The sequence below is a fragment of the Lissotriton vulgaris genome, chromosome 11 (assembly GCF_964263255.1).
Source record: "Lissotriton vulgaris chromosome 11, aLisVul1.2, whole genome shotgun sequence".
NCBI classification, from domain to species: Eukaryota; Metazoa; Chordata; class Amphibia; order Caudata; family Salamandridae; genus Lissotriton; species Lissotriton vulgaris.
In genome coordinates, this window is record NC_141699.1 from 909,429,753 (window position 1) to 909,443,621 (window position 13,869).

The window sequence follows — 13,869 nt, forward strand, 5'->3', positions numbered from 1 at the left end:
TCTTACCCACATATTTCTTGCAAAGCCGTTTGCACACACATGCATGCTCTCTATCTCATACACACAAAGATGAGACAATGTACATATTATCTGTGCCAAATTTGATTGTTTGCTAAATGTCTCACTCGGCACAGGCACTTCTGACTAATCCGCATCTTTTAATGTCACAAAGCCAGGATGAGAGACACAAGTGCCATTTCCTCATAGCCCATATAACGTTTTATAAAATCCTCTCTGACAGCTCTTTCTTCTAGGAACCTTTTCTGAGAACTGTATTTAATGTTCTGATTCAAACCACACAGTTGGCTGTTGGTCCCGTACACCAACGAGGGCATTTAACATTAGGTATGTCTACCCATTGCTGTGTAAGGTGGTGAGTAAGCACACATCCTGTTTGGGCATTCAAGTCAAGTGTTGAGAGTCTGCCTCATGTAAACCGGCACGAGGTATGATTAAAAGAAAGGGCATCCTGGGTGCCTGTGTCAGCAATGCATGTAGCCCCCCTGCCCACTTCTGTTCTCCCTACAAGCAGGAGGTTGATTATTCTGTATGCTTCAGGATTCAATTTTTGGAGGCTGACATCAAAACCCTGCTACACCTGTCTGAGCTTCTGTGGAATTCCATTTGGGTTTCTCATTGTGAATGCCTTTTAAACACCTCCCAGAATGCACTCTAATCTAACGTTTCTTGAAATGAAATTGTAAAACTACAGTAAATGTATATTTTTGTTTCAGTCGGGCTGTGAAGTTCCTGTTTGAGATTCTCAGTAGTTTTGACAGTGAGCAACAACGACTGTTTCTCCAGTTTGTTACTGGTAGCCCCAGACTGCCTGTGGGAGGTAGGTTTCCTTGTGTGTTAGTTTTATTGTATGTGGATTCGTCTTCCATTACTGCTGTTTGTTGGTAATTTTTCAATATTGTATGAATCATTTATGCTTACATTTTATTTCCACTACAAAGTAGTCGCTGCATCCTGTGTACCTTTCCTGAACATTTGATTTTTTTTATTTTTAGTTTTTTTATGGCAGGTCTGTAGACTCCTGTTCATTTAGGCACCCTATTTTGAGAAAGTAGCATGCAAAGAGAATAAATCGAAGATGTTAAGTCCATTTGGTTAAGTAAAATTACTGTATACCCTTAATGCACCAGAACCATCCCTTCAATGCCAAAGGACAGAGCTCTAATAGTTCTGAGGCACTTCGTTTTTTCAGCCTCTGAGCCTATCCGTGAACACTGGGCTCTGCCCTGTTATCACCTAACAATCACTTTTTGCAGACAGGATTGTTGTAATTGCCTGTCTGGGAACTCTTTTAGTCTTACTGCCTTACCCTTTGTGGTCTTCGTGGGAGCTCAGTTATATATTAAAATTGCTAAGTAATCAATGTATGAGATATTGTTTCTTACCAGTATAGAACTTATTTTTTTTTTCTTACCTCCAATAGAGGTTGCAGTGAATCTAAAAGACGTTTATGATTGCTGTTCCTGGCAACCATTTTTATCTAACCATCATTGGATAGAGGAATATTGGGAGTACCACCAAAATGTTTTAACAATTGAAAGTCAGAGTTTTCATTCCTTAGCCTTAAAGAAGGGGTAGCTGATATAGTACGCTAACAATGTGGCAATGATGGCTTTGACTGCGCCTGACCCAAATGGACCTAGCCATAGACTATGGAGAGGTATTACAATGTTCCTAATGCTTCAGTGCTTTCCATGTAGTAGCTGAGATCACCCTCATAAGGTCCAATGTGTATGTAGCGCTTGCTCTGTCTAAGAAATTGGTTGACTTGACATAATGACAGACACTGTCTGGCTGAAGTGAAACGTGCAGACTACCTTTGTTGATAGCCTGGAATGGGCCTAAAGAGTGTCCTTATCAATATGGAACTTGATGTCAGGCTTAGCTGAACATCTCCTAAATGTGGTCCCACATCTGGCAGAGGTGACAGCTGCCATGAACACTGTCTTCCAAGTGAAGAATTTGAGCTTGCAGTCCTGCGTAAGTACGAACCATGTGATAGGCAAACATGCAGAGCAAACCCTTTGAGAAAGTCCTTGATGAGAGATTGTCCAAACAGTGTGTCAGATGAAGGGCTCTTACTGTACTGGAATATCACTGCTGAGTGTGCATGCAGGTGCATTATTTTGCAGTCAACCATCACAAAACATTGTACATTTCTTTTTCTGAGTTACTTGGGTAGACCCAGACTGGTAGTTGGTCAAGTCCTCCATGCATTCCAGAGAGAGACCCAAATGTATCAACTCCAGGACTGAAGGAGCCAAGGTTGAGACAGACTGGATCATAGTGTACTCTCTTGCTTGTATCGCTGCTTAGAAGTCCGTTGATTGTAGAGTAGCGTGGCATAAAACAGCTGATAAGCTTAGTTCATTGCTACCAGAATCATAGGGCACATGTACTCCAGGAACTTCAGCATCAGGCATGGCAGAAAAGTGATTGTATAGAAATTGTATAGAATCTTTCTATACTAATCCAGGGTGAGAAGCATAGAGGAAGAGGAAGACCCACTGGTGTTTTTGTAAGTATGTTGATCCTCCATACACCTCGATTGGTGAACATGTACACCACAAACTTTGAATGGTTAACCTTTATTTTAGCAGTCCATGTCAAAGTAATGTGTGCTCCTTTTTATTAAGAGAAGGCACAGGCTGTGCCCAGTTTGATAAGGTAGACATGTTATCTATCATCAAGAGTATTCTCTCCTTGAAATGCAGCTGTGTCAACAGCACATTCCTTAACTTAGAATTATCCCCAGGTGTCAGACTGGATCTGGAAGTTTTTTTGTGAGCAGGACCCCTGTGTGCCGGTAGGTGGTATCATTCGGCTGTGTGTGGCATCATCTGAGTCATCCACACCAGGCATAACTGGCACAGTGCCTCTATAGGCGCCACCCAGTGTGCTAACATCCGGTTTTTTTGCGCCAGTCAGTGCGGATCCATAGAAGAGTTACCTCCGTCACTTTTTGACAGAATTTTTTTTGTCTCTCATTGAAAATTTTTGAACCATTGTCTTCTGGTGTAGCAAGGATTTTCACGCGGAAGGCTGGTTTCCAGCCATGTGGCACCTGTCACCAGCAAATGTTACAGATCCCCACTTCATCTGACTTGGGTCCCTCAAGTGCAACCACGAAGCCAAGACTGGCGTAGATTGTCTTGCCATGTACTCCAAGACCTTGAAGGAGCAGTCCCCAAGCTCCTTGCTGCTCAACAGTTTTAGTCCCGGTTGAGGGGAAGGTCGTGGAGCCATTCCAAGTGTTCACCTAAGTCGTTTGGATAAGTCCCTCAAGTATAAGAGGAACAAGAAGTCAGAAATCTTTGACTTTGCGCTCTGTTAGTCATACGATGAGATGAGGAAACATCTACCTTCGAGGTCTGTCTCTGCAACTGAGCCTCCGTCAGGGCTATCCTTGCACCTCCCCGAGTTTCCTGGAGCAATCCCTGCCTAACTCCATGAGTTTTATGGTGCACCAGCTGGCCCCGCAGTTTTGGGATGGGCCCCAATTGGTTTTCTGCTGGCTTGCTTGCCCTTGGCACCTCTCGGATCCCTTGAATCCATGGACGGATCCAGACTGATGCCAATCGAGCCACTCATCCCCAACTCTACCACTGAACTAGATGGGTGCTGCCTGATGCGGACTGGAGGCATTCCTTCAAGGCTGGAGCCTGCACCCTGTTCCCGTGGGCTAGAACTTGGAGCTGGTTGGAAGGGGCCACTGGACTCTGATGAATACCAGCCCGTAGATTTCACTGAGGGCACCTGATGTGAGGATCTGGTGGATGCCAGTGGTCTGGACACCTCCCCAGATACTAGCTTGGTCTCTGCTCTTACAGAGCTTTATTTGTGGTAGGGAGGGCAGCTGAGATCCAGGAACTTCAGCTGCCATCTTTGACAGTTAAGGAGAACATCTTGATGGAGATGCTTCAGCCGGGATTGCCCCCATTCAAATTGCTTCCCCCATTTAACAAAACTCTTGGGGACATCCTAATGAGGGAGGGGGGAGGGCTGGGAGAATGGAGGGTGGGTGGGTTCCTCGTCCAAGCCCTGCATAGGGACTCCTGTGAATAGTACAATTTTCTGCTGCCATCGGCGTGTCCTATGAGGCCCCATCTTCCTCACTTAACATCCTATCCCGGAGAGCTTGTTGGTTCAAGCCTCCACTTCCAAAGTTAATCCTGCCATATTCCCCACCCCTCAACCAAACAGAGAATCCAAGACGGTGGATACCATGGGGAAGATGTTCTCTTCTGCCAGCCTGACACTCTGGTAGATGAACACTGCATACTTTTTTGCCCAATACTCCTACTTGCTTTGGGTCTCAGTTGAGCAGGTGCTGCTTATGGTCCCGAAGGAGGTCTGGGCCATACTTAGGCTGTTGCCAATGGGAGAGATACAGCGAAGTTCGCTATCTGACTTGGCTGGATACAGTCAACCCACTAGGGGGAGAAAGTTCATAGTCAGTAGCCCTTAGGTGCCCTGCCTGTTTGAGAACCACTGACTATAGGGGTGATATCCAGGCCTAGCTCATAGACATGCACTTTAATGGTTCCTGTTTCTTTGGAGAGAAGGTGGACTCAGCACTGGAGTGCTTCAAGGACAGCAGTGCTAGAGTCAGGTCCTCTGGCCTTTCCACAACCCTTCGACAACCCCAGTCTACTGTTCGAACTGTTGTGGCCATGGAATGGGCTTCCAGCCACAAGCTCACACGCACACACACACACGCACACACACGCACACACACACACACACTCACACTCACACTCACACACACTCTCACACACACACACACACACACTCTCTCACACACTCTCTCACACACTCTCTCACACAATCTCTCACACACTCTCACACACTCTCACACACTCTCACACACTCTCACACACTCTCACACACTCTCACACACTCTCACACACTCTCACACACTCTCACACACACTCTCTCACACACTCTCACACACACACACACTCTCTCACACACACACTCTCTCACACACACACTCTCTCACACACACACTCTCTCACACACTCTCTCACACACTCTCTCACACACTCTCTCACTCACTCTCTCACTCTCTCACTCTCTCACTCTCTCACTCTCTCACACTCTCACACTCTCACACTCTCACACTCTCACTCTCTCACTCTCTCACTCTCTCACTCTCTCTCTCTCTCTCTCTCTCTCACTCTCTCACACTTTCTCACTCTCTCACACTTTCTCACTATCTCTCTCACAAACCCCCTGTCAGGTAGCCAGAGTTTGGGCCTCTCCACCACCTGTCCTCAGTCTCCAAGCCTCTTTAGTTTGCCTTCGGACCATCATGAGGATCCAGTAGGAGGCAGGATGCCCCATCACCTGCACCACTGGTGATCGATAACATCTGATTGCTGGGTTGTCCAGAGGGACTACTCTCTCCCCTTTTTGACTACCCCTCCACTAATTCTACCCACTTGGGACCGGCTGACAGAGGACCACATCTCTTTACTCTGCTAGGAAGTGGAAGCCATAGCGAGGGTGTAGGCGAAAGAAGTAGGTTGTTGGTATTAATCCAGCTACTTTCTGGTGACCCAAAAACAGAGACCTTTATCCCATCCTAGAGCTGTTCCCTCTCCATTTCTTACTAAAAAACGAGACATTCAAAATGCTCGCACTTGCTTAAATACACTATGCCCGGGGCCTGGGAGACTGGATGGTACAGTTGGACTTGCAGGTCAAATACTTCCACGTTCCAGTCCTGCCTGCCCACAGAGGTTACTTGCAGTCCACCCTAAGCCACCCCCACTTTGTTTGCTGTGCTCCCCTTTGGCCTTACCAGCACCTCTTGGGAGTTCACCAAGGTGATGGTTGTGGTTTCAGCTGATCTGCGGAGATCAGGGGTGACAGACTTCCCCTATTTAAACGACTGGCTGTTAAAGGTGAGCTTACCCCGGGTGGTCATCTCCCACCTCTAGACTACGGCGGACCTCCTGCACCCGCTGGGGTTCACTATACATGTGCCAAAGTGTCCCCTGATCCCTTCTCAGATGCTCCCTTTCATTGGAGCTGTTCTGGATACAGTGCAGTTTCGGGTTTATCCTCCCAAACGAGTCCAGGATATTCAGTGTGATCCTGATATTTCAGCCTGTATCCTGGGTTTTGGTGAAACTGAATAGGAGGCTGCTGGGCCTCATGGCATCCTGCTAGTGATGCATGCCGTTGGCATATGCAGGCTCTGCAGTGGGACCTGAAATTCCAGTGGGCGCAGCATCAAGGTAGTCTCTCCAGATCTCAGAGGCCACTGCAAAATCTCTACAGTGGTGGCTGATGGACCGCCATTGGGTTAGCAGCAGACTCTTCTCCCTTCCCCAACCAGATCTAACAGTAGTGACAGATTGGTCACTCCTGAGAGGCAGCAGTCATCTGGGAGAGGTAGAGCTCAGAGGACTCTTGTCTCTTCTGGAATCTGGACTCCACATCCACCTGTTTTAGCTCTGTGATCGATTGGCATTGCAAGTCTTTCTACTCTCCATCAAGGACAGGGGCATTTCCCATGTGGTTCATCACCTGGCAGGGCTCAATGAACACCCACCAGAGCGGACAAATTCACCCAAAGATGTCTAGCAGATCATGAATGGTGTCTTCAACTGGAGGTGGTGCAAGGTCTCTTTCAGCCATGGGGAGAGCCTTAGTTAGATCTGTTCGCCCCCACCGTGAATGCGCAATGTCATCAGTTGTGCACGCTGGAGTTCCCAAGGTAAATCTTGCTCGGAGACGCATTTCGAGTTGAGCTTCGGCCTTCTGTGCACCTTTCCTCCCATACCACTTCTGCCTGGAGTTCTCAAGAAGATCATGAACTGGGCATCCTTGTGGCTTAGGACTGGGCTTGGAGAGTCTGGTATCCTGAGCTGTTGAGCATGCCCATCAGTCCTCCAATCAGGTTATCCCTTCGGGAGGACCTTCTATTACACCAGCAGGGGAGGGTACCCCACCCAAACTTGTCAATGCTCCGCCTTATGTGCAGAGATTGAGCTGGGACAGTTGACAGTTTTCGACCTTCCACCTGAAGTCTGTAATGTATTTATGGCTGCTCTGCCATTCTCCGCAAAGACAGTATGTGCCAGCTGGTGGAGCAAGTTTGCGTCGTGGCGTACAGTCAACCAGGTTGACTCTTTACCTGAACCCCTTTCCTAATTTATTTTGTTTCTTACTCTAGCCCAGCAGGGCTCTGCATTGGGCATGTTGAAGGGTTATTTATCTGCCATCTCTGCCTATCTGCAGCCAACAGACCAGCCATCCCTCTTCAAGTCACCTAATGTAAATATGTTCCTTAAAAATCTGCAGCACATATTTCCTCCAGCAATTTGGTTCTCACACCTTTCCATTGTGTGTTCACTTTGAGCTGCTTCATACCTGCTCTCTTAGGCTACTCACCGTCATGATGGCCTTTCTGTTGACAATCACATCTGCTGGGGGGTCAGTGAACTGAAAACACTGTTACCTCAACCTCCATGCATTTTCTTCGCAGACAAATTGGTACTTCAGACTCGAGCATCCTTCTCGCTGAAGGTAGTCACTCTGTTCCATGTAGGCTAGTCCTTCATTTTGCCTACCTTTTATGCTCTGCCTCATCCCTCTAAGAAAGTGGAAAGAAACTACTGGCTGGACTCAAAAAGAGCATTGCAGTTCTAACTTGGCCACACAAAACTGTTCCGGGTCGACAGTCAACTCTTTGTGCGATATGTCGGAGCCAAGAAAGGAAAAGCCTTGCAGAAACAAACCATCTCCCAATGGATTATACCTTATATAAAAATCTGCTGCACATTGGCCAAGAAGCAACCCCTTGAGAGTTTGCTTGTTCATTCCTCTAGGGCAAAGGCTGTGACCACTGCGTTCCCTTGTGGAGTTCTGGTAATGAAGATCTGCAAGGTGGGCCTTGCTGCTCACTTTCAGCAAGCACTACTGTCTGAACAGTCAGGCCCGTTCAGTCCTGCAAGACTTTCTGCATTGTGTTTGCTGACCCTCCTCCCCCAGGGAGGTATTGCTTGGGTTTCTATTCTAAGGTAAGGAATCTGCGGCTAGAAGTCTCTATCAGATGAACAATTTACTTACCCTCTGTAACGCCTTATCTGATATTTATCTAGTCACAGATGGCTTACTGGCCTACCCATCCTCCTAGGTCTGCGTACTGATTTATTAGTACAGGGCTATCCTCTTTTCAAGGTCCTAGTTCCACATGCCAGTAGTAAGTGTTCTTCGTGGCTCCATGTTCATGGTGTGGTAAGTTGCAACAAGAAACTGGTGTCTGTGTGCTGTGTTTGAGCCTATATGAGCACCACACGTCACTTTTGGTGCAGACTTTGCCACCTACCGGCGCACAAGTGTACTACTCATTCAAAAATGTCTGGCTCCAGTCTGACCACTTGGGGTCATTCTAGAGAAAGGAATCTGCAGCTAGATAGCCTCTATCAGATAAGGCGTTACTGAAAGTAACTTGTTCAATATGATGACAGGCCTCCAGTCGATAGGAGACTCTCCTTTGCAGCTCAGCCTTCTAGTAATGCACCCATGACCGACCAATGTCGATCAGAAATAAATGTTGCAAAGGACTTTTGCGCAATAGCGAAAAACATACGCCAACCATCCCAGAAAAACGACGTGAAGTTAATATGAAGATCCAAAATTGAGACTAAACATAAGCTACACATTAGAAGAAGCTCTAGTTAGCATTTGTCTGAATACTCGAGACTGGAGGGAGGCTCGATGTCCTCTTTCAACTGGTTTGGAAAGCCATAACTTGAGACCAGCACGTCCTACTGATCCTGTAAAGTGTTGTATCAACGTCCTTCCACCAGTTCCACCCACCCTTACCTCCCCCTTCCTCACTCAGACATTTCACAGGTACACCTACTCCTCCTGAAGCAAGTTGTGGGCAGAGTTGCTGCAGAAGGGAGCAAAGATGGATGGAGGTCTTTGCCCAATCCTGGACCACAGGGTCTTAAGGGATTTAAAATCAATAGAGAAATGTGAGCTTTTTTCAAAGTGTAGCAGACATTAAAAAAGTTTAAACAAATATGTAGAAAGTGTGTGAGAATGAATAACTTAGTTAGCCTTGCACATGCATCTAATGCATTTGTGTGTCCAAGCTTAAAAGTTGAAATGTTGTCCGACAAAGGGTCTTTGACAAATAGATTGATGTTTAAAAGAGTAGTAGCAGTTCTGCTAAAATTCAAGTTGTTGCTCACATTACATTTTTTCTTTTTCCTCACTCAGGCTTCCGAAGTTTAAATCCTCCATTGACAATTGTTCGCAAGACATTTGAATCCACGGAAAATCCAGATGACTTCTTACCCTCAGTAATGACTTGTGTGAACTATCTCAAGCTGCCGGACTATTCAAGTATTGAAATAATGCGTGAAAAACTATTGATAGCAGCAAGAGAAGGGCAGCAGTCGTTCCATCTTTCCTGATCACAATGAAAAATGCAATGTCTGCCTGTTACAGCAAAGGAAAAAAAATCATGATTTCTTTTCTAAATATATCACCTGACTCAAGGCAACACGTTGCGCCTTCTTGTTGTAGAAAAACAGCTTGCAGATTATAAAAAAGGACGCTTGGTTGATAGATCAATTTATGGCCCCGTGGACACAAATGATCAGGCCCGGAAAGTTGTTGTGAAAAAGTTTCTTTAGCAAGTTATTGTTTAAATTATCATTTATTTGATGAGTGAAGTTTTTAACTTGCTTTGCTGTGTGAATTTGAAAAAGAAAAGGAAGGGATGTTTTTCCAGGCTGAAACAATAAATGTGGCTGTGCAGTTTAATACTGGGCTGTGTGAATCCATCTAGCTAAGTCTGCATTTTTTCCTCCAAAGACAACTTTTGTACATAAGTACAGAAATTAACATATGTATTTGACAAATTAAGTTTAGTAGCGTAGTTCTGTGTAATTTCACTTGCCTCAGATTTCCCTCCCTTATGTGTTGTCTAATGTGCAATTCACACATTCTTTTGTGTACAACTCACTGAAGACAGTTACCATTTTTTAGCATGAGCTTCTGAACTCATGATTCCCTCAAATTAAGATATAATTTAAATTTTACTAAATTAAAATATATTGTAAAAAAATATATATATAATTCAACCTCCGTAACTAGGTGGAATTTTTTCTTATAGCTTAGTTTTAATGTTGTAGTAAATTTGTTGGCTACAGCCCTTTTCAGATTACATGACACACTAAAACTGTTTACATACTTATTTCAGACATCTGAAGTCTCATACTGGAAGTTTCTTCTTTTCTGTAGTTGAAGACTTCAAAAGATTGGGCTGGCCAATATTTATTATTATACGGCCAGAGCATTTCAAATTGATGTAATGTAAAAATATTAAAAGAAAACCTAAGCAGTCTCAATCCCTGTTACGGAAGACAAATTCCCTGTTCTTGCTTCAGTTTGTTTCATTTATTTTGTATTTGTTTTCAGTGCTAGCTTGGAACAAACAGTTCAGCCTTTGTCTTTTGGCACAGATGAAGCACCTGTAAGCAATGCTCTGTCCAACTGTTTTATGTGCTGATTTCTCAAATCTGCAATAATTTACTTCATCAGGTTAATGTTTTTACCTGAATATAAATAAAAAAAGTTTGCTTCACCTTTTTTGTTCAGTTTTCTGCATCTGTTAGTTGTTTACTTTCAAATCACAAATTTTGCCTTCACAATTATCATACATAGGTTAATACAAATCGCAGGTGCTTGTACAGCTTTGTTGGTTTTAGAATATCTTTACTGTTAAGCAGTGAATGTCTCGTTTACATTTTTGTGATTTAGGAACGTTCAGTTGACACTTTCCAACATTTGTTCAGGAACCTTTTCTATATATGTAAATTTATATTTTCTGTAAGGTATGTAATTTTACCTTTGGTGGCTATCATAATTGAGAGGTCATTAAATGGTTCCCATATTTGTAAAGAAAGTAAAATGTAATATGCAGTGTTAACTGCAAAACCAAGCTACAGTAGCTGGACATGTTGCTATGTAAATAAAATAAAGGACATATTTCAAAATCTTTAACTCAACAGCGCCCATATTTAGAATGTATGTCACACTTAAGGACACTTCTACCAAAAGTATCAGCTGCATATGTTGATTCTAGGTGGCTTGAGACTGAAACAAGATGGTAATCTGCATACCGAGCTGAACATCCTTCAGATTCCTGCTACTCTCAGTTTTGATCTACAGTTGTGTCAACATTTGAAGGATTTTCAAAAGATTCCGGATATGCTCCTAGTGCTGACACAAAATCCAAGCCGTCCATGCAACTCTCCAGAATCTGGATGCAAATCACTTGGTGACAGAAGAGATACGATCCAAATTAAACACTGATCCACGTTGGAGGTTTGCAAAAGGACATGGTAAATGGAAAGCGCTCGGATAAAGCCAAGTGAAGGACTGTCTCAGTGAAAAGTTATTGTGCAACTTAAAAATGGAGATTGTATTTATAATGTTGCCACAATGATGAACAACCACAATCCGCAAAATAAATTAACACTAGTTATTTCTAATTAATATTTCTCCCCCATGTTCTATGTGCAGGTAACCGATGTTGAATCTCTTTTCATTTGAATGAACCGAACTCTTTCAAACAATGAAGATTTTAAATGTATCATTTGCACATTACCCACTCACTGCTGTCATATACCGTACATACCATACAAGTTTGTATCAAATTTGTTTCAGTAACATTTTTGAAGAATAGACATCACTCTTACAGGATCAGAGTATGTTGGCCTGTGAGTGTAACAGAGTTCTAATTCATCATGTTCTGAGTATGTTATTATCCCACACTTTTGTTCAGTTTCTTTTTGAGAACATGGTTCTTTGATTACTGCAATAGTACATCTGTGCTTGTTTTTTTAATCTTATCTCTTGGGTGCAACACAAGGCATTGCCATTTCAACTTGACCTCTAGAGTAAGACTACGGTTGCACTCTGCAGTTATTATCTGAATGTTTTTCATCCCTTTCAGTTTTTCATCTGATCCTGGTCACTCATCAAGTCTCACTTCCCAAACATTATCAAATGCCTAGTACACCGATTATCACTCATAGATTTGGCTTACCTTTTATGTGGCGCTTATTGAACAGACAGCCTTGTAATTAATTAATTGAGTAGGGACTATTTTCTCATTGTTCTGCCAAATCTTTTCTCTCCACTCTTCAGTGCCAGCCATTATTAGAGCCACTGCTTTTTTCACTACCTAACCTGCTGTAGGCTGCCTGGTTGCTAAGCCAGTCTTTTTTTTATCCCCAAAAGGTTTTGCCATGCTCCTTTCCCATGGGAGTTCACTAACCACGAACTATTTACATTAGGATAGCATTTTATTCATTCATATTCTTGTTGCCTATATATAGGTTAAACATATGCAAGCTATACCAAGCCTGCTCTGCTTCAACAAGCTAGGAATGTAGGTGTTGATTAGGGTGGCCATTCACAGTTTTTTTTCTATTAAACATTTCAGTGGATAATCCCTGGTAAAGAGTCCTAATCTTTGATGTTTTCCCAAGAGCTTGCCTGAAGTTTGAAAAGCTTTCAGCAATGCTTCAATAAGTGCTAAGTAGCACCCACTGTTCACAGGAGATCTGTTAAAACAGCAACACCAAAACTAATGTGTGTCAATTAAGGCACTATCATCTGCTGGCGTCAGTCCATTTTTTGTCAACATACCAAAGCTTCAAAAATGCATACCTGATATTGGTTAACAGTAGCTTTAGTTACAGCTTTCACATATTTGGAATAATTTAAATGTTTTCAATGTCTGAGCAGGTCTTCATTACCTTAAATAAAAACATGTTTTTGAAATCTTACCCAAAAATCTAAAAGGCAGATGTTGATATCTAACCTTCATTCAGCCTTAATTTAATTTCTTTGGTCAGCAATGGCTTTGCCTCTTGCAGTAAATGCTGTTTGAATTACCCAAAAAACGTTATCGGGATAGAAAGCATTTTATTAGCCCAGTACCAACAGAGGTATGGATCCTTATTACACTCCCACCTCAGTCGGCTGTCATGAATTTATTTATCATGTATGTAGTGTCAAATCATCATTAACCTTACTCTCAAATTATTGTGCATCGAGTCCAAAACTTATCATTTTGACAGTCAATAATAACAATTTAATGACTGAATATGATTTCAGATTTGTAGATGGGCGATACCAGTTTTTAAATTGACATACTGGATTTGTTTTTATTCATAGTTTACGATTAATCAAAACTAAATAGACTTGAGCAACTAGAGTCTCCCAAGATAATGGTCCTTACCGTGAGAAAGATCTTCATCTCGCTACTTCTAGAAAAGGCAACAATAATATATTTTTTTTTAAAGAAGTCTCACTCTCATTAGGAGCACTGACTCAGAAGCACCCTTTCTGGTTCCAGTGGTTAATACAAATCGATCGTAGGACTCAGTCCCAGTCTTGCACACTACAGCGTGGAACAGTTTTCATTTTTCCTCAGAAAACTCTAGCAGGAGTTTTTTTTTATATAAATCCATCTTTCAAAGTTTCGTGGTCATGGCTGGTGAAAAATACCTCTGGTGCACCAGAGGCATGACATGATTTCTTCTTGTCCGTTGAATAGGATGCCTCAGAATTTCAATTGTCTTGCATAAAAATCCACCTGTCCCCATGCTGCATGCTGTGAGGTGATCTGAAAACTGACTATGCAGGGGCTCATGTTAGGTCAGGGTTGGTTTCTTAGAAAGGCTTTTTCTGATGGATACTTCTAACTTCAGACCCTGGATCTTGTTGTCAGCATTACTCTCATGTGCAGCAAGTGACGTTGTATGGCTCGATGCAGACTTAATCCCGCCTTGTAAGTGGCAATGGCCT

General features: G+C 43.2%; 1 protein-coding gene across 15 annotated transcripts in view; it reads left to right on the forward strand.

The window, feature by feature from the left end:
* TRIP12 (thyroid hormone receptor interactor 12) overlaps nt 1-10,633 on the forward strand; it is a 1,206,981-nt gene extending 1,196,348 nt beyond the window's left edge. For all 15 annotated transcript variants that reach the window (XM_086944059.1, XM_086944047.1, XM_086944048.1 and 12 more), the window contains 2 exons: nt 735-838; nt 9,262-10,633. In XM_086944059.1, coding sequence (XP_086800185.1) covers nt 735-838; nt 9,262-9,458 — 301 coding nt within the window. In that variant the 3' untranslated portion in view covers nt 9,459-10,633. The remainder of the gene's footprint in view (nt 1-734; nt 839-9,261) is intronic.
* Nucleotides 10,634-13,869: the final 3,236 nt, after the last annotated feature.